At 40.5% G+C, this 20,464-nt stretch overlaps 3 protein-coding genes across 5 annotated transcripts in view; 1 reads left to right on the top strand and 2 right to left on the bottom strand.

The window, feature by feature from the left end:
- Positions 1 to 248: 248 nt before the first annotated feature.
- Positions 249 to 5,031, bottom strand: nsun4 (NOP2/Sun RNA methyltransferase 4). The gene is made up of 8 exons (XM_007568756.2): positions 4,882 to 5,031; positions 4,008 to 4,221; positions 3,366 to 3,546; positions 3,103 to 3,257; positions 2,840 to 3,000; positions 2,640 to 2,764; positions 1,601 to 1,733; positions 249 to 1,484 (listed from the first exon to the last, which is right to left on the bottom strand). Exons 1-8 carry the CDS (start codon positions 4,975 to 4,977, stop codon positions 1,341 to 1,343), a joined length of 1,209 nt encoding a protein of 402 aa, XP_007568818.1. The 5' UTR covers positions 4,978 to 5,031; the 3' UTR covers positions 249 to 1,340.
- Positions 5,032 to 5,146: 115 nt separating this feature from the next.
- LOC103149542 (cytochrome b-c1 complex subunit 6, mitochondrial-like) lies at positions 5,147 to 7,797 on the top strand. Its single transcript, XM_007568757.2, has 4 exons — positions 5,147 to 5,304; positions 5,637 to 5,690; positions 6,574 to 6,735; positions 7,486 to 7,797. Exons 1-4 carry the CDS (start codon positions 5,257 to 5,259, stop codon positions 7,516 to 7,518), a joined length of 297 nt encoding a protein of 98 aa, XP_007568819.1. The 5' UTR covers positions 5,147 to 5,256; the 3' UTR covers positions 7,519 to 7,797.
- Positions 7,798 to 12,147: 4,350 nt separating this feature from the next.
- The window catches only part of pif1 (PIF1 5'-to-3' DNA helicase homolog (S. cerevisiae)), a 12,113-nt gene continuing 3,796 nt past the window's right edge, over positions 12,148 to 20,464 (bottom strand). For all 3 annotated transcript variants that reach the window (XM_007568759.2, XM_007568760.2, XM_007568758.2), the window contains exons 6-13: positions 18,749 to 18,863; positions 18,334 to 18,440; positions 16,989 to 17,128; positions 16,401 to 16,507; positions 16,230 to 16,317; positions 14,922 to 15,067; positions 12,556 to 12,747; positions 12,148 to 12,418 (exon numbers count right to left, since the gene is read on the bottom strand). In XM_007568759.2, the coding sequence (XP_007568821.1) occupies positions 12,380 to 12,418; positions 12,556 to 12,747; positions 14,922 to 15,067; positions 16,230 to 16,317; positions 16,401 to 16,507; positions 16,989 to 17,128; positions 18,334 to 18,440; positions 18,749 to 18,863 (934 nt within the window). In that variant the 3' untranslated portion in view covers positions 12,148 to 12,379. The remainder of the gene's footprint in view (positions 12,419 to 12,555; positions 12,748 to 14,921; positions 15,068 to 16,229; positions 16,318 to 16,400; positions 16,508 to 16,988; positions 17,129 to 18,333; positions 18,441 to 18,748; positions 18,864 to 20,464) is intronic.

Below are 20,464 nucleotides of genomic sequence, written 5' to 3' on the forward strand. Positions count from 1 at the left end.
ACACACACACACACACACACACATACACTCACACATATCCTGCCTGATCACACTGATGGATTCAAATCATTAAAGTGTTCATCAGACTGCACTGGGAGCTCAGTTATATTGCTTATAAAGTTAAGTCATAATGTCTGATTTTTATGGCTGTGTGTCTGTCACACAGCGGCGTGTGTTGAAGACTATTAGAGCGCTTTACATGTTTATTAAAAGCATTATATTTGAAAACACAACAGAAGCAAGGCTGCGTAGTTAAATCCATAATATTCATCTTTTTAATACACAGCATAACACAGGCTTACACACACGGACACAAACGCACAGCGCCTCATTGGCTAATTCAATAATAAAGCAGGCAGCCGGTGGAGTCTGCAGAGAGTAACTCATCTCTAACCGTCTGCCATCTCCTGAGCGCTAAAACATGGAAATTTATGGAGGAGCCCATCGGAAACACATATTTACAATACGTTTAGGTAATCACAAGAGCCATCTGAGGGACCAACGCATCCGGTACAAAAAAAATATATAGTTTTTATGTGTCATTAATTCCCTCTGCATTCCCAGATACATCCCCCCTTTTTGCCACAGTAATACAGTAATCACTCACAATCGCACAGGAAATTATCTGCACTCATCTGTGGAATAAAACAGCGGCGGGGCAGGAGAGAGGGCGAGCCAGCCCATTTTAGCTCTCTGCTGCCTCTTTAATGTTCATCTGGGAGCCGCATGGCTGGCGTCCCGTCCCCGCCGCACCGCACCGAGCTGCTTAATGACGATGGGATGTGGATTCATCTGATCTCATCAAATATACAGTACTAGATATATATGTATTCTCTCACACATGCAGGCATACACACACCTTTTTTCACGCTACATTGCCTAGCCAGGACAGCACACAGGGTCATCGGCGGTGTGATGGCAGACGGCCCCTGAACGCCTCCCATTAGGCGGTGATGAGAGGAAGCGCCTCACCTCTGACTGATGCTGATGCAAAATGGAATCAGCCCTGCTACAGTAATGGAAGTTGCACAGATTCAGATGTAAAAAGCCAAATGGTCAAAGAAGTTCTGAGCTGCCTTTTCATTATCTTCTGCTTCTGTGGAGAAACACGCAGCATTATGAGGCAAAGCCATCAAACCTGATGAATAACCACAGAACAGCGCTGCAGAAGAGCTGCACACCGCCCCCTGGTGGTTGCAGAATACATCAAGCACCTTTACTGCTTAGCTACTGTGGACATCTACAGGAGAAAAATAACACTGCAGGTGAATCCCAGAGGAAAAGGATCTGGGATGAAAGTGGAAAGATGTTTGTTGTGTTTTGTGTCCACAAAGCAGAGTTTAGGTGAGTCTCCTCAGCTTGCACAGATAAATGGGTCCAAAGTTAGCAGCTAAGTGCGGGATGACCATCTCACCCAGGTGGAGGTTAGGAGCAAAGTGAAATGTATTGCTAAACATCTGAGCCAGAGGGCGGAGACAGATGACCTGATGAGGGAAAGGGAGAAAAAAATAAACATTAGTGCCTTAATATTTAGTGTATTTAATGAGTCTATGCGGAAGTCTTCCATCATTTCCTCTGCTTGTGTGGTTGATCCACAGACCTGAAGCTGGATGCCGTGCTGCTCCTCAGCCAGCTGGACAGCTTGTTGCACCACAGCCTGGTTCTGGTTGGCAGAGAGGGTGCAGGTGGAATACAGAACATCGCCTCCAGGACAAGCAGCCAGGATTCCCGCTCTACACAGGAAGCACAAACTTGGATTACAGTTGCACCTGATTAACAGTAGTCCTATAGCTCTGATGAACTGTATGTGTATGATCAACTAATCAATTCAATAATAGTCTTTTTTTATTTTATTTTTTTTATTTTTCATAGAAACATGGTAAAGGTATTAAGAGCCATATCTGATTTGAATTCAGTTCTGGGAAAACAGATTTCTTCCGTTTCTTGAATGTTTTTTTTTTAAGATTTTTTCCAGCTCCAGTGACCTTTGGCTGGTCAGAAAGGAAAATGCCAGTTATAGGAGGGGGAAGACATGTGTCACATTTTGTTTAAAATAATTTTTAAAGAATTTTTTTCTTTAAAAAAAAAAAAGAAAAAAAGGAATTCATTTTTAAGGAATTCATTTTGCATCTCTGCATGTCACCAGAGATTTTTTTTATTGTGCAAATTCACTTAAGGGGAAAGGTTAGATTTTCCTAAACTGTTCAATGTGAGATTATGCTACGGGAATAAAGATTATTTTTAGGTTTTTTACACCTCTTTACCAGACAATATTATTACAGTGAGTTTGATCACTGTCCAGGTAGACACTGTGACAAGACAGCTGCAGAAGCGTTCCTGACGATTATTACCATGTGAAGCTAGCAGTCTCACTGCTGTTTGTGTTACACCTTAGTGCAGCACAGATTTGCTCTTTAGACCAAACCCAAGGCTGGGCATGACCTTCAAGCTGGTGCTATGTGTTGTCATAACGTCATGAGTAAAAAAAAAAAAAAAAAAAAAAAAACTATGGTAAACACATGAATATTTTTAAGAAAAATATTTATGACATGTGACATTATGTTTGCATATTTGGCATTTAATCATCAGTGGTTGATGATTAAATGTTTGGTCTGTTTCTGTGTTTCCATCATTCTTACAGCAGAAGCTGCGCCTGCAGCTGTGGTAGGCTCCGCCTTTCTCCGACTCTGCTCCTGCTGAATATGTTGTTGTCGTCATCCATGAGGGAATGTCTGTCTGTGGTGCAGGGGACGTCAACAAGGACCTGAAGTGAAGATGGTATCAGATCAGCGTGTCACCAGAGTAACAGGAAGAAGATGATTGAGTGACCTGGGCTTACTCTATCGAAGGAGTTCCTTTCGATCTCCCCCCAAATGGTGCCGTCAAACGATGTGATGCGCAGTTTGTCATCGGTCAGAAGCGCTTTCGGAACATAGCTGTGCAGAACCCGTTTCAATCGAGACGTTCGAGACACGGACAAGTCGTTGGCACACAAAAACCCTGGGGCATAAAAACGACACAGTGGATAATTGTCGGAGGAGCCAGGAGACTAACCAGACTGGGTAGAGTTTGATGAAGAGTGGCTTAGAGCAGGACACTCACTGACGGACTGGGTCTGAAGTAAAGCCAGGGCCTTTCCACCCGGAGCGGCGCACAGATCCAGAACTGTGTGACTCTCCTGCACATCCAGCGCCAGACAAGGCAACATGGACGCCGCGTCCAGCAGGTAGTAACTCAACAAACCAAACTTGTCAGGTCTTAAGATAACAGGAGAGAAGTGAGATTCAGACAACACTTCATGTGTTGAGGTCGTCCTGATTTTATCTGCGCGCCGATAAATCGGACTGTACAAGACCTTCGCTCACCTTGCAGGCCTGAACCGTGTGATATCTCCTCTCGGAAAAACCAAGCACCTGATATTGGGACTGAGCCGTAGAGGAGAAGGCTGCCGAATACCACCACCATGAGTCACTGTAGACACACTGCTGGAGTCTTCTTCAGGTCTAAGCTCAGAGTGGTGATCAGCAGAGGCCGGAAACATGAAGGCTGCAAAAAACACAAAAAGGGGAAATTAGCTGTAGACAAGACAACCAAAAGATCTACCAGAGACACTCCTGTTGGGTTCTGAGTCAGAAACATTTAAAAGGCTTTTATCACATCTGATAACGCATCGCAGATTTCCACAACAATCAGAAGGAGGATTCATTGGAGAACAAAAGTCACACTTAATGCTGAATTGAACTCTGTCCTCCATGTTTTTCTTGGACAGAAGTGTCTTCTTCACTTCATGCCACATGGCTGTTTTGCAACACTTTATTGCCTCACTGTGCATGAAAATGCCCCCACAGCCACCTGCTGCCAATGCTGGAGTAAGCTCTGCACCAGAGCCTGCGTGGTTCTCTGCAACACTTCTCAGTAGGAGATTATCATGGAGCTTGTGTTTTGAAGCTGTGTGTACTACATCATCGGATGTCGCAGCGAAGATTGGAAATGAAATGCACACCTACCCTCTCCATTGCTTATGAAATCTTTGCATCCCTGACCTTGGAGTTCTTCCACATCTGGATTATGGGAGAAATGATTGAGCAGGGCTCCATACTTCCTCTCTGACAGCAGGGCCACTCGGATTGAGGGCCAGAGCGCCCCCAGCTGGGCGCTGTAGGTGGCATCGAAGTGCTGCAGAGCCATTCTGGTGGGAGGCTGCTTGGGTTGTGTGGCAGCCTGTAGGAGAGAAAAGAAGAAACACATTTAGCAATAATTCTGAGTTAACTTCATGACCAACTGACAGGTCTTTTTGAATGACAAAAAAAGACATGAAAAAGACAAGTTCATAGATATATAAGGTTCTAATGTGACTTGATAATTTCATAAAATCATAAAGGATATGAAATTTTATTGAAATATAAAAGGCTGTCTTGTATTTTTTTTCAGACAAACTGAACTGGGCACATTATAACAGCCAGAAGAGAACGTCTATGCTTTGTGGTTAAGTATCAAAAGCTAAATCATTTCCAGTAGCTTCTTTTACATATGTTAAATATGTAAGTTATTAATTTTCTGATCCACCCTCACTCGCTCGAGCTCCACACAAAAATAAAAAAATCACCTGATTTGATTTTATACACACATTTTGTACACATCATTCAAGAAATATTATTATCTTCTCTCCAAAAAACTGTTATGGTTATTATGCCAGTCACATGTTAGAATTGGTGGATCGGAACGGAGTACTTGTCACTGTCCAAACTCCGCCCACCCTGAACACTGCTTCGCCGGGTGATAATTGGTGCGAACCCACTGACTCGAACCCCTTAAAATAAAAGTTTTCTCAGACACAAAACACTAAAAGCTATTTTGTTTGCCTGTTTTTTGGTGACTTACCCATTTTCCTTTCACTCGGTGTCGCTTAGAAGTCAGGGCTCTCAGGTCTTTAACCCTACTAAATATCACTCTGGAAGTATCCAGGAACAGCCCCATCACGATGTACTACAACTTTTTTCATCCGACGGATCCTTTGCACCCTTCTAAAACAGTTCCGCGCTTCCTGTTTTCACTAAGGCGGGACTTAGGCAAACTCTGTATGTGATTAGACAAAATAAACGTCGATAAAACATTTCCGCCAATAGAAAACTGTAGACGGAGAGAGCGTTCTACTCGTTTCCGGCGTGTGACCGACCTCGCGTCCTCGAACAGGGACTTCAGTTCAGGCTTTCACTTCAGGTAGCTGATTTGTTGGCAAGTTTCAAACTCGCAGAAATGGTTTTCGAGAAAAAAATGCTCACGTCCGGAGACCCCGACGAAGAGGTACAGTAAATAGACAAATATATGTAAACAGGAGCCAAATTAAAATAGTGTACCGGTTTGTGTAACCTAATAGCTCAGCGGTGGACCGTATAAGCGAAGGGTCAGCCCTTAAACTGGAACAACTATAACATAGAAAGACATGTTAATATCGACTCTGGTTAAGCGAAGTCAGGGCAAAGATATCCGAATTTAGAGATTAGATTTATCTATGAATAGTTAATAAAAGATGGCTACCAGGGAATTTTAAAATGTCAGTGTAAGTTCACCTTGAGTTCTTGAATAGGCTTTTATTTCAGTTTAAACTGACTGGAATTCTTCTTGCCGTTGAATAGGAGGATGCTCCTGCTGAGGAAGAAGAGGAGGAAGAAGAGGAGGAAGAAATGGTGGTAAGTGTATTTAAATTATATCAGTCTCAGTTGGACGGAAGCAGATGACTGGCTGCTGAAGAACAGGGACAGAAACACATATGCAGGAGGGAGATGGAGTGTTTTTCCATACCATACTAACTTTATTTATAAAGCACTTTAAAACAGCCACAGCTGATACAGTGCTGTACATTAAAAGACAACATAATTAAAAATAAAAAAATATGTGTGTGCTTTCACACTAAACTTGAGCATTTGTTTTCTTCAATCATTAAATTCACATTTTCTAGAAACTCTTTGTTCCTTACCACAATTCTCTACTTTATAGAGGATTCCACATGTGTTCAGCTGCCTAAAAGCTAAACACATGTTCAGTCTAAAATAACATATTTCATATCACCACACAAACCTAAGACCACCTATTACAGATTTGATTGTAAAAGCTTCATCTGGAAATCGATTGATGATTCCAATACTTTGCTTTGTAAAATCATGTCTGTATGGCACAATTTTACTTTGTTACTGCAGACAATGCTGTAACAAATGTTTCTTAATTGGTTAATCCAAAACTGATCACCAGTTCAACCATACACTGCATTGATAAGTCCAGCAGAAAGGGTTTTAGCTTTTCACATGTTGATGTATTTTTTTAATGCAGATTCATCCTTTGCTACAAATTATAGAGTTCACTAATGGAATGCTGTTATTGTATTTTAGGCAACAAAATGTTTTATTTTTTAAAAAGCAATATAATTACATTTATTTACATCTTTTAATGCATTTCAAATATTTTATAATAAAGGCCGTAACGAGGCACTGTCTGCTTCTGGCTGAGGGTTAACTCTGGGTCAGAGGGGAAATCATACTGATTTGCTGTTGCCATTCCGTCTCTGGTACCTTCCAGGACCCCTTGGAAACGATACGATCCAAATGTGAGCAGACTGAGCACTGTGTGCACCTGAAGGAGCTTCTGGAGGTGTGTGAAGCCAGGGTCAGCTCCAGGTCCAGCACTACGGAGGAGTGCACAGAAGAGCTGTTTGACTTCCTGCACGCACGGGACCACTGTGTAAGTGTTACAGCAGTTTGAACTACAGAGAAGTTTGGAGAGACTGAGCTTTACTAGCAGAGCTGCTACTCATATCTGTTTTTGTTCAAATCTATCACTAGAAAATAATATTTTGTTCTACTTTTTTACAGTTTTAACTTTTACATCTAACCAATTAAAATACAAAGTTTTGCTCACAAGAGTATGTATGACTAAAGTGCCACTTGACAAAAATAAAGCTCTTGCTTCTGCTTTAGCAAATAAAAAGCCACACATTCAGAATGTCATATGATGAGAATGAATTGGAAACTAAATAAAACTGATCTCAGTTCAGCCAGAGTTTAAGTCCAAAAAAAGATTATTTCTTTAACTTTTAGTTAAAGGCAAACACTGCAAGTCGCAACTATGAACAGACGAGTGTTTGAGTAGAATTAAATAACTTTGGTTAAAATTAAACTCGCATCCACGCAAATAAAGCAGGAGGAAGAAAATAAAATTATAAAGTCTGCATGTAAAACACATAGTAAGGATTCAGCAGCTGAAAAACAACTGATTCTTCTTCTTTTTTTTTTTTTTTTTAGCTCACCAGCAGCCAGGAAAAAAACAGAAAAACAAAGCAAACAAAAAACAACTTGAAGTCCTTCAGTACATTTATTGGTTGAGAACAGAAGCTCTGGTCTCTAATCCTCTCTGAACACGCTGAAGATGCTGAAGCTGATTTTGATTGAGTGTGTTTCAGTAAAGAATCTAATCACGTTTCTCTGCTTTCAGGTTGCACACAAGTTATTCCACAATGTGAAATGACAGTCCCCCCCTCCTCACCCAGTGCAGCTGTAGGATCCTGATCAACTAAGCAGCCACCATGATGCATGCTTCCCATAATCATGTTAGACTTAATGCATGTCCTCTGTAATTATGTGCTCTTAATACCATTATTATTCATCAACACTGCTGCTCCCATCCCTGGTGCAGCAGTGTTAGAAATCAGTCCAGAGTTAAGATGGCGCTCCAGGATGAAACGTTTACCTCAGGGTTTGGCCTTGGAATCACTGTTCCGACTTAGAAATAAATATTTTCCTCTTATCCCTGGTTCCTCGTCAGTCTGTCTGAATATGTCATTCTTTGTTATTCCTGGCAATGAATAAGTTCATATGAAATTACATTTTTGATTTCAAAGCACTTCTAATGATGCTAGAGATCAACCCCCTTAAATCTCCAACTTGAGGATTTCTCAGGGTTTCCCCCAGTGTATTATAAGCCTGGCGGCCCACCATGCTTTACTAGCCATGCCGCCAGGCTAAGCGTTGCTTGTTTACGTTTCAAGGAAAATAAATAGAAAAACAAAAATCGCTTTTTTTTTCCTTCTTTTTTTAATGCCGGGTTGCAAGCGTCTCTGTTGCTCTGAGAATTTCACTAGCAGAGCAGATTTATCCTTAGGGATAGGTTTATAATAGGTTTATAGTTTATGCATTTAAAGCTGACAGCGCGTGGACCAATCACACCGCTGCGCTTTGCCTCGCGCGCTGCCGCTGCTTTACCTCAGCGGAATCGCGCGCGCCTCCTTTCACTCAAACTGGACACAGACTGACCTGTATGGATATTTACATCAACTTACTGTGAGGAATTATGATCCTTTGGAGAACTCTAGGTAAGAGTTTAAAGCCCGCCGCGTTAGCTCTGGTTGCGCAGCTCAATGTGAACCGCAGGAATAACTTGTAGCGAATTCAGAGGCGCGTTGTGGAGCGGTGAGAATGATTTATCTTTCTGAACGAACAATTATATGCGGCGTTTACATCTCAACACGCTGCCCAGTGTGTGGCTCTGTGTCTGTCTTCCCTGTAAAGTTTATGTCTGTGGTCCCGGTTGGCCGGAGAGTTTGTGGATATCGAGCAGCGCTAACCACATCATGCAGGTTCAGCCTGGTGAGGAGCTTTAACGCTCTCCTCGGAGTCACGCATCACGCTGATTTTATATTAATTTAGTATTATTTTTCCGGTTACACGATGCATCAAATCATATCAAATGCGTTGTCTACTTCAGTATTTTTCAACCTTTTTTGAGCGAAGGTACATTGTTTTAATTGAAAAAAATCACAATGCACACCACCAACCAAAAATGTAGACAAAGGCCGCCTATATTTTATATATAGTCATTCTTATCAAAGTGTCTTGAATAGGAATCAAATAAACACAGAAATTTATTTTTATCATATTTTATATTTCTAATTTCAAATTGCATGTAACATGTCCACTTCAAAAATACACCTGAACAGTGCCACAACAATGTGGTCTTAAATTTAAAGAAGTTGTAGAAAACTTCAAAGTGTTTTACAAACTAATCCACAACCATTCCTTTAGCCAGAATACAGAAAATAATTATTCTGAAAGAAGCAATAATATTTAGGAAAGATTTTACTTCATATTGACTGTTACAATGTGAAGATTTGCATGTACAAAATGTCAATATCTGTATATTTTACCCATCTAGTGTGAAACCTGTGCATGTTTGGATGAAAACAGCTGATTTCCTGGCAGAAATTGAAGACAGACAAAGCTCTTCCTCAACAGCTCTCAGTCTCTCTCTGGTTTCAGTTTTTATAGTAACCAGGCTTGAGAAGCTCACTTCACACAGATATGTTGTGGGAAATGGACCCATGTTCTTTCCAACTACTGCTGAGCTTCACTGTCGTTTCCATCACTGTTACAATCTTGTTAGATACACCGCTACCTGTAACATTCATGCATCACTAATTCTCTTGTTTTGATGTAAAATGCTCTGTACCTACTGCCATCTACTGGTAAGAAAATTACATGATTACGCTGCTAGTCACTACTACAACAGAGACCCTCGAAGATTACATTATTTGCAGATAATTAAAATAAAAATCTTTTAAGACCAACTACCATATTTTCCGGACTAAAGAGCGCACCATACTATAAGCCAGATCGATAGCCCTCAACTTAAAAGCTGCATCATATGAGTTTGAAAACATTTCTGTCGTACCTGCTGCTAGCATGTGCTTTTTCAAAATGAAAATTAGTGTGTTCTTTGATTTACAATTTTGACTTCGAATGATTCACTTCCTGCTAAAGATGGTTGAAGAAAAATCCACAGAAAAGCCGCACCAGGCCGCATGGTTCAAAGCTTAGGAAAAAAGTAGTAGCGGCTTATAGTCCGGAAAATGTGGTACTCTAGGTGAAATTGGATCATTTCCACGGCACAATTGACAATCACTCACAGCACTCTAGTGTGCCACGGCACAGTGGTTGAAAAACACTGGTCTACTTAGAGTTAAGCCGCACGGAGATCTGAGAAACTCGTGACCGTCAAGTCCCATAAACTCGACCAACCAGAATAGTTTCTGTGACAATTAAAACTCAACAGACAAGAATGGAACAACTACTAAAGCCAAATCTCCCATTTGTTGCGCATCTCTGCGCAGTGCAGCAGATTTACTCATCATGCAGGGCTGGTCCAAGGCTGCATGAGGCCTTGCACAGACTTTGACTTAGGGGCCCCTCTAGCTGCTAAAATCATCAGCACCTCTAACAGCTTCTGTGTTAGAGTTAGTTAAATATGGGAGAAGGGAGTAGTTTAGTTGGCCAGCCTAAAAAGCAATAAGTTATAATCGCATTTTACTAACTTGTATTTGTAAATTCAAAGATTAAACTCACAGCATCAGATTGTTGCTATAGTAACAAAACAATATGAATATTGTACTTTGAAGTTTTACAAAGTAAACTTGCCAGGTCCTTAAAATCTTTAATTTAAATGTTAAACAATTAAAATCTTTTAATTTATGTATGCTGAAATTGAATCAAGTTTAACAGCATTGATAATCTCAATAAACAAGTGTTACATTTATGTATCTGTGGGCTACTTTAAAATATTAGCATTTATGGGGCCCCTAAAGCTCTTGGGGCCTGATGGAGCTGCTGACTTAATTTTGGATTAAACAGAAGTGCACATTTGTTGTTTTTAGACTAGTTGTGGGTTTAAATAGCATTTCACTGGAGATATTTTCCTGTAACATATAATTACACAGTAATACCTTAATATTTTCTGTCAACTTAACATCTTTTAATACAAAAACACGGTAGACCACCGGTTGACCACCTCGACACCCCCACCATCGGGCTTAGCAAGTTTTCTGGGGGAAACCCTGTTTCTGCAAAGGCAAAACAGCCTAATCACGCTACAGATCATGCTTAATTTTAAGCCTTGGAGTCTGAGGCCAACATGCAACAAACATCTGCATCACATTGTTTTAAAAATTGCACACTTTATCATTTTCAGAAAAGTTCTTCCACATTAATCTGAACAAATCCACCCGTTTGTGTCGTTTCAAACATGCTAAACCCATAGGGGGCAGTGTAGCACAAAACAAAGACCTATGAACGAATTGGATTGCTTCAAAACTTCCTGTTAGGAAGTTGTGGTTGCTAACAGGCACATCTTTAATTGTGCCTCCTGGCACAATTAAACATGTGTGTATGGTTCATTTGTGTGGCCATACTTTTAGAGCATTATAATACAAAGTTAATAAAACAAGACAATCTCAGTTGTCAAAGTATGTGGATATATTGGTGCCTGTAATGCGCAAGACTCAAATCTCCATTTTTGTTAGAGTTTTTCTAATCATTTTTAGTGATAAACAGTTTTCATGTGGATGAAAAGCCCAAATGCATAAGAATTTATTCATTTTTCCAGAATTTCTGTTACGTGTGGACCAGGCACCTTGTTTTGCCTTGTTGCTGAAAATGTACTATATAAATAAAATTATCTTTACGCCTTAATTTTTCTCTATGCAACATCCCACAATAACATTGTGAAGTTACTTGTATACAACTACATACTTTTGGCTAACTCCAGGGTGGCCGGCCCTTGATAAAAGGCCGTCTGGTTAGGGTGTCACCAGTCAATCCAAAACACATGAAGCGTTTTCAGAGGCGTGTGTCTGAGCCAGTCCTGCCCAGTCAACTGAATTTACTGAAAGGTCAACCCAAACCAAGCTGCAGAAATGTTAAAGACGATTAATGGAAACACAATTCACTTCATGGCAAAGTCTGAAGACTTGTTTACAATTTTTGTTAATATAAAAATTGTGTCTTCGGAAAATGTCAGCCATTTTGCAGTAAAAGGCTAACCAAATGTGGCAAAAGTGACACCGGATTCAGTGACTTTGCTGTCTTGTCTTTGATTTATAAAGTTTTTTTCCCCAGAATTGTTAAACTTTTCCTTTTCCTGAATTGCCTTAGATTTTACATAAAGCCTGTGAAGCTGTTGAGTCGCTTTAGTTCAGATTTTAAGCTACTCAAATAATCACCATAAAGCCAAAGTGGTAAATCCAGTTATATCTGGCTGCCATACACATGACTCAGCATTTTCATAAACTCTTACAAACTCAATTATTTCTCGTTCGTGCAATCTACATGACGACAAGACTTTGTTAGTAGGGCTAAAAGTTTATTTAAATACAAACCTCAATAAATTACAAATCATAACATGATTTAAAAACAAAAAAACAAAGAATAAAAACTGCAAGTTGCAGAAATGAGCTGCAGGTGGCAGTGGAACTCATCCAATGAGTTAAGTAAAATTCAGATTGTATTAAAAGCATTAGTCATGCACATGGTGCATAGTGGCTCAGGAGATGCAGATGCTCCTAAGCATTTTCTTTATTGTAGAAATTATCCACGGAGGCCTGCAGGGAAAACCCACTCAATCAGTTCTGAACACAAAAACATCACAATTCTCACTTTCTGGAAACTTGGTGACACTGAAGATGAAATCTTTTAGTCAAGATCAAACTTTGGGAGACGGGGAGAGCTCCGCACTCACCTGCATGAGCAGCCGCTCCTTCCTCAGCTTCTTGTAGAAGAGGAGAACATCTGGATCCGCCCGGACAACATGGGGGTCAAAGTCCATGACCCTGAGGCCCTCCAGGCTTCGAGCTCGAGACAGGGCCACGTAGGCCTGGCCGCTCTCAAACACCCGAGCCAGGGAAATCTCCACACAGTCCAGAGTCATTCCCTTCACAAGAAACACAGACAAGGAATAAACTGGCTGTTCAACATGAGCAACACACTCAGCAGGGGGAACAATGAGAGAGCAGCACTTCAATATCTAATGAATCTGAAGCCGTTTTCTAGTCGAGACTCGAATCAGGATAAAAAAAAAATTTAAAAAAGTCTTTATCAAAGTGGATTATTACACTGTGTCTCCACAACTTCCCCATTTTGAAAATGCACCAGAAGATGATGCAACATTCAGAATTCACAGGCATGAACTAGCACTCCACATTCCTTCTTTATGTAAGCTACCAAGCCACATTTCCGGTGAAGGTATGCAAAATTTACTTATAAATTCAGGCCTGGTTGCAGCAGGATATTAGACTAAAAGAAAAAAAAAAATCCAGCATTTAACCGGTGCAGTTACTCAGCAGGTTAAGACAGTACCATATTAAAACAACCCAGCGGCACAGTTACCCTAAATTCCTCAATTAAATGATTGCAACTGAAGCATCATTTGTGAACTTGTAATTAATAAGCCATGACCAGTTTTTCCATAACACAGCGCGATGCTAGGAGGTTAAAGGGGCAGTATTATGCGTTTTTTTTTAGGGACATAGTGCCATTTTATTGGACTATCAAGTAAGTATGTTCACTTCAGTTGTTAAAAAAATGCTATGTCAAATGTGACAAAAGAAGTTTTACTTTATAACTTAACAGCTTGAAATTGGGCCTGTCGTTTTAAAACGTTCTCTGAAACTCCGCCTTCAGGAAGACGTCTCCTCTATTAACTCTTTAACAAGGTTTTCTCCAGCTTTGCTCTGACTTGCACTTGGTTGGGCCCTACCAGGCATTTTGAACAGTTGAATGGTTGCCATGGAGATTAAATGGTTTCTCAAACATGCATGAAAGAATCAAAACAACACTTAAGGTTTTTTTTCTAATGACAGAATAACATAACATGATGTAAAGCTCAAAAAGTCGGTTTTACATAACACTGCCCCTTTAAGTGCTACGATCCATAAGGTAACACCACTTCATTTGTTCAGTTTAAAGTTCCAGACACTTTTGTCAGACACTTGTAAATAAATGCATTTCTACCGCAGGTCACTGTTGATGTGAGGAGCGGCCGTATCGAGACCCAAAGTCGGCCTTACAAGACCTAACGGGGTAGATGGAATTGTTCCCTGTAGGAAATCAAATTTTTCTGATTGTGAAATTAGACTTTCCCAGTTCCGACTACAACTGGAATACAGGCCAAGTCTCCTGGTGCAGAAGCTGCCATCACTCTCCCCTCATGCTCAGTTTTACTGCAACTATTGGATTTCTACTCTAGAACCCATCTTAAATACAGAGTAGAAAACAAAAAAGGTAATTTAAATTCTGTTAATTAATTGTGTTATATCTGCAGACACCTGCGCTGTAGACCACCCCTGCTCCCAGTGCTCACAACCAGTGATCCCAATTATCCAGAGTGCCTCTTTCTCCATTCTCCAGCCAATTATTGGGGTCAGGATGTAGTAGCAGCAGCAGCTGCAGGGTGAAACAGTCATTTCCTTTCCAAATATATTTGTTGCCACCAATATCACCTCTTCTCCCCCCTCACCCAACCAGCAACAGGATATAGAAACACTTGGCAGGAGCACTGCCAAGAGCAACAGGAAATCAAGAGAAAAAGGAACGTGGCCATGTCTCCAATAGTGTGCTCTGAAAAAAAAGGTGGTTTAGTGGAAACCAGTCAGGAACCAACATGAGTCCCCTGAAACTAGTTATCAATAGCTGGAGTAAAGACACAACACAGAGTGGTGTGATAAACAAGTCCTCCAACCACAAGAGTCAAAAGATTCAGAGAATCATTTTCAGTTGTCCTTCTCTGTTGATGAGGATGGGAACAAAGAGGAAGCAGTTATAAGCAAACTTATTCACTCTCTCTGTCAGACATTGAGTCTCCTGCTGAACTATAGATGGGGAAAAAAAAAAAAAAAAAAAAAAATCACTGAATTCAAGTAAAATTCATTTTTCCCATAAGTGAAAATAATCTGCCAGTGGAACTAGTACTTTATGACTATAAAGAATTATTTATTTAAAAAAAAAAAAAAAAGCTCTTAGAAATTTACAAAACTAAGATATATGCAGTAGAAACTAGATAACTACTTGGTCAGACTTGTGTTTTTGCAGTGCAGATGCTGGACTCACCTGGCTCTTGTGGATGGAGATGGCCCAGGCCAGTTTCAGCGGTAGCTGCTGTCGGCTCAAATGGATCCCGCCGGTGGATTTAAACACCCAGCGCTCTGGCTTCAGCACCTCCGTGACCCCACACAGGAAGCGCACACGTGGGAATCCTGACAACAAACGAGGGAGATCAGTGGATCAGGAAAAAGTCTTCTCTATTGGCACAACATGGAGTCGTTGACAGGCAGCTGTTTGCTTCATGTACAGACTTTACAACAATCTCTCATACAGAGCATGCATGAAGCGACAGTGGGGAGGAAGAACTCCCCTTTTAACAGGAAGAAACATCCAGCAGAACCAGAACCAGGCTCAGTATGAGCTGCCATCAGCCACAACCAACTGGAGGTTCAAGAAGAGCAGAAGGCAAAAGAAGAGACTGATGAACTGATGTAGAATTATTTTTGATGCTCATGAAAGTAAAAACCACCTCAGAATCTTCACTTTCTCCCCCCCTCTTTATCTTCATTTTAAAGTCACACTGTCTGTCAAATCACTTTGGATCCAATATTTAGATTTTTTAATCTGACGGTGTTCCTGGACCAGGTTCTGCCAGCCCCGCTGGTACAACCCACTTAAAAATGAAGATTATTTAAATGTGTCTGTGGCAGTTTACCCAGAACTGTTCCATTAATTAACACTGAGACAGGCTTGTGGTTTTCTGCTCTAACAGAAAACCACACAGCTTTAGGGTTCAGTGAGAAAACTACAACAGCAATAATCAATACGAGTTTGATGGCGAACAAGAAAATATGTTTGGTAGAAAAACAACAACTCTACGGGTCCCTTCATTTCCAAATCTCACAACATGGTGTCAAGTAAGGATTCTGTTTTTAATAGTGGGGTACAAAGTTTAGGAACAAGAATAAAGACAATTGGTTTAATGATTAAATTGAAATCTCTACCTCTCCTGTCTGAACGTTACAAACAAAAGGTCAGTACATTTATAAAAGCTGGCAAAAAATGTAAATTCTGAAGTTTATTTTGTTCTAAATTAAGCAGGTTCAGCTGATCTCCTGGAGCTGCAACGTTGTTGAATGGAGCCACTACTGTCACAGTGATGAGCCTACTCTGTCATCACTGTGTCATTCTGAACACTTTTGTTCTCCCACTGAAAGAACAAAAGCTAATTTTAATTTGGTTTTAATTAAATGAAAATATGAGGAGCTTTTCTGTCACACACTGACAAGTGGGGGGGGACTTTTAATTGTGCTCCTGTTCAAGTACTGTGCCAACAGAAGAAAAAAAAACAAAACAAAACAAACTGATCCAAACCTTGTTTTCCTGAGTCGAATGACTCCACCACTCCCCTGGCGCCGTTCACCAGACCTCGAGCTACATCCAGGTTTTTGGTCAGCATGACCTTTTGGGATGCAAAAAGGTTTTAAAAAGTGGTTTTATTCAAACGGAGTCAATCTCAGCAGGAGACATTGAGTTGAAGTCTACCTGGGCTCCCACTTTCAGCTGGATCAGCCTGCTGACTGGGCTGTGAGCATCTATGGTCCTCACCAGCTCTGGGTCGCTGTCTAGAGCCTCAAACGCCCGCGACGACCCTGCAGGATGAGGAGAAACGCTTCGGTTACAGTAGGTCACTGACAAAAAATGCACACTAAAAAATAAATACTGAAAGCCCCCCTCCGCCCCTGCCATCTTATTAAAAGGGGTTTTGATGAAATTGTATCTTACAAAATTAAAAAGATTCCAGAACTAGGGGTGGGCGATACAAGCATCATAAGCACAAATACTGTTATTGCAAAAGATTATCTTTTGAAATGGGCTTCTTCAGGATGCTGCTTCAAGAAGTGATTTGTATCACCAAACTCCACATAGCAACTGCATTTAATTATGCTTTTTTTATTTTCTGATTGATACTCTAGTGGCACAGTGGAGAAAATTTTCAATAATTATCGGTTTTGTTCCTCCCCAATTAGCAAACACCTGGAGGAACAGCGCATCAGAGCTACTTCTCAGTGCAACGCCGGTAAAGACGTCGTTTAAGGGGTTAATGGAGGAGCAGGCAGTTAGCATTCAGACCTGGCAGCTGCTGGAGTTTGTTCTGATTGGTGAGCTCCACGTCATCCTTGTGTGTACACAGCCTGGTGGCCAGAATCCCGTCCCGCTCTATCTGATGGTAGGCGCTCTTCAGCAGTGTGGCTGTGACTTCCTCCGACACCCTGAGTTATTGTGACACAGAACATTTCCTTCAGGAAAAGCTCAAACTCATACCGGAGATGGAGCTGCTCTGGGTGTAACATTTATAACTTGGAGGGGAGAAAAAACAAAAGAATTAAGAAACTAAAATACATTCACCAATTCTAATTCTAGCAGGAGAAGCGAGATCTGTGCCGTCTCATGTTTTGAAACTGTATAAATCCAACATGAAACTTACAAGAAATGAAGAAAACATTCCATAGTCATTACCTGTTAAAGGGAACATGACACGCAAAGCTAAGAGACATATCACACCTCATCCTGTCACAGCTTGTCGATCTCCATGTGGGAATAAAAACTGTAGGACTGTGTCACTCATTGACAGGGCTTCTGCACATTTCACCAACTTAAATGTATGAATGAAATTTAAGACCTGTATCACCACAAACATTTACTTTAGAAAATTGCATATTATGTCATTCTCTCTACAGCCTTAAACCCCATAGTGCCAAGCTATTTGGAACATAATGCGCTTAGCCTCTTATGGGTTGGCAACAGAAATGCACCTATGGCAAAGACAAACGTACTCCAGCCAACTGCTGATGAATTTGCCATGATTGGTGGAAAAATAAATAAATAAAAAATAGTTAGCAAGGGTATATTAGCAGCTAATTACCAGTAACCTCACATGCCTAGAGTCACAGAACGCAATGAACATGTCTGAACACGATTCAAAGAGTTGCCTGAAGTAGAAATTCCCATGAGAAACAAAAGACAGACATGTAGAATTTAAGACCTTTGATTAAGGCAGGCAAGGCCAACTTATTTAAAAAAAAATGAATTCAAGACATTTTAAGATCTTAATTTTAGATATGCAAATGTAAGACTTTAAAGGGGTAGTATTATGTGTTTTCTAGGCACATAGATGGATAAAACACCACTATCACAAACATGGCAAATGAAATTTGACTTGAAATTGGGCCTCTGTCTCTTTTAAAACTCCTGCGAAACTGAAGCTTGGAAACTGCAGCTCAGAGGAGGAGCTGCGCCTCAAAGGCGGGGCTAAGTCCAACCAGGTGTTGTTCACAGCTGAATGGTTGCCATGGGAGATTAAAGAATTTCTCAAAAAGCCATGAAATGTATTATGTAAAGCAGCAGCATCACAATAAATTCCTGTGAGATTGGCTCAGACAGGTATAATGGAGAGCCAACCATGAGGGTGTTTTACCTGCCCACCCTCACTGCCTGCAGGAGGGAGATAAAGTTCTGGTCGGTTTGCCTCCTCACTTCTGTTAGCTCCATATTGACCTGGATGACCTTCCGCCAACTCCTGGCCTGAAAGTTCACAGATCAGAAGGTTTTCCATGAATTTCCATAATGATTCCCAGAAAATGTGCAAAGGGAAGGAAGATGCTCACTAAAGAACATTGTTTGTATTAGTAATAAACACAGACAGCAGCAATGACTCATGTGTACTCAGGCCAGCCGTAGCATATGCATCCATATACCAGGAAAAACCAATACTGAGGGTCCTAATCTATTTAACATGTAGCTTTATCTCACGAAAATAAGATCCAGTGTAGGTCAGCAGGACTACTGCAGAGCTTCAGCAGATCAGTAAAGAAATTCTGCAGAAGGCCAACCTGGAAGCAGAAGCTGGCCTTTTCCTTTTCTTTAGGAACTGGAGGTAGCTGGAGGAAATCTCCACAGACGATGAGCTGGATGCCTCCAAACGGCTGTGTGGATCTCCTCACCGACCTGACAAGAGACACAGCGAGTTTCAGTTCTACAGTACGGGGTCAGACCTTAACTCATGCAACTTAAATCAGACATGAGAATAATAAAGCCTGTGTTTACAGAAAGGCACCGCCATCAGTCAGGAGGAGTGATTGTTCCATTGTAATTTCAAGCTTTGCCATTCAAGTTTTGATAACAGTTGGAGTTAATTTCAAAGACATCAGTTAAACCATTGAAGAAAAAAAGACGTCTTTTAAAACTGAGTTCTCCACTAAGCTTAATTCATTCAGGTTTCTCCCACAAGCAGGATTGTACAGGCTGCTGCGGGCTCTACGTGTCATGAGACTTTTCCTGTACACCAACTTCAGAAAACTGTGTGGGAGCAGAGCTGCACAGAGGCCAGCTGAAACACTAACTTGACAGTTTTAAAACTGTCAAAGAAGTCATAAATTCTGATATGCAGTTAATAGTCCAGGTCTGGTAATCAAACCCAGAACAGCTGCATCGAGGACAGTAACCTCAGCATGCACTTTACCTGCCCTTCTATTCAGCCACAAAGCACAGCTTATAGTGATTATAAAAAAAAAAAAAAGGGATCCACTGGTTAGTCAAAAACGCACCACAAATTCCTTAAATTTCACTTGACAGCTGAGTTCAAAAGTCCGGTTTGTTGCCTGATCAGAGGAACCATGCTCTCTGGGTCAATAATTTCATCTCATTTACTGATATAAATTTGTTATAAAAGTATTACTGATTTCACTTTAAAAAATAGGTAACTTTATGTTATAAGAGGTAACGTTTAAACAGTAATGATTTCCTAGTTAATGTCAAGTTGTCATAAAGACATTTTGAATAATGTCAACTTTGTATTAAAAGTGTCATAATTTACCGAATGACGCTTTATGACAACAGTCATAAATATTCATGAAGGCTTATTCATGTTCATGACAGGTGGTATGTCATATTTATGAAAGTGTCATGACAGTCTTATTCAACCCCCTTCAAATAAAGTGTTACCATTTATTTTAGGTTCTCCATCTACTGTCTGTAGTACACACACCTATCCTAAACCCAATGGGATTTGAATCCAGGAAACTTTGTGACTGTGCAGTAATTTAGACTGTTTGGAGAACTCCTAATTCTTAAACAGCACAGCTGTACATCATCTGCATAAAAGCAAGGTATTACTGTCTTCACCAATCAGATTTTAGAAGAATAAAGCATTTGATTCAGAGAATGTGGTAGAAATGGCAAAGATATTATGAAATGTGCCAATACTCTGTCCAAGTGTGTGAAAATATATAGCTAAAAAAAAAGGGTTCAAAAACCCTTTATTGCTTTGAACACTTTTGATCCAATACATGAAGAGTACTCCATATATTAGCTCAGTATGATCTGGCACGCTGAGGTTTATATGAACACTTGTCTGCTAGCTAGGATCAAGTCAAAAGCTACAAAGGGTACAAAAACCGTACATTCACCAGTGCCATTGTCATTAGACACTTTAAGCAAATTCTGTTAAATACATTTTAAGAAAAATGGGACTATTATTCGTCAAAAAGTGTATGTTGTTCTGGAAAAGAAAAATCACTTAGTGGGTCATAAACCTAACCCTTTCCTAA

This window comes from Poecilia formosa, unplaced genomic scaffold, assembly GCF_000485575.1.
Source record: "Poecilia formosa unplaced genomic scaffold, Poecilia_formosa-5.1.2 Scaffold230, whole genome shotgun sequence".
NCBI lineage: Eukaryota > Metazoa > Chordata > Actinopteri > Cyprinodontiformes > Poeciliidae > Poecilia > Poecilia formosa.

Coding starts and splice junctions, on each gene's coding strand:
- nsun4 (XM_007568756.2), bottom strand. CDS start 4,977: ATGGGGCTGTTCCTGGATACTTCCAGAGTGATATTTAGTAGGGTTAAA. Junction 3,001..3,102: donor ACTTCAGACCCAGTCCGTCA/GTGAGTGTCCTG, acceptor TTTATGCCCCAG/GGTTTTTGTGTGCCAACGAC. Junction 2,765..2,839: donor AAAGGAACTCCTTCGATAGA/GTAAGCCCAGGT, acceptor TCTTCACTTCAG/GTCCTTGTTGACGTCCCCTG.
- LOC103149542 (XM_007568757.2), top strand. CDS start 5,257: ATGGTTTTCGAGAAAAAAATGCTCACGTCCGGAGACCCCGACGAAGAG. Junction 5,691..6,573: donor AAGAGGAGGAAGAAATGGTG/GTAAGTGTATTT, acceptor GGTACCTTCCAG/GACCCCTTGGAAACGATACG. Junction 6,736..7,485: donor TGCACGCACGGGACCACTGT/GTAAGTGTTACA, acceptor CTCTGCTTTCAG/GTTGCACACAAGTTATTCCA.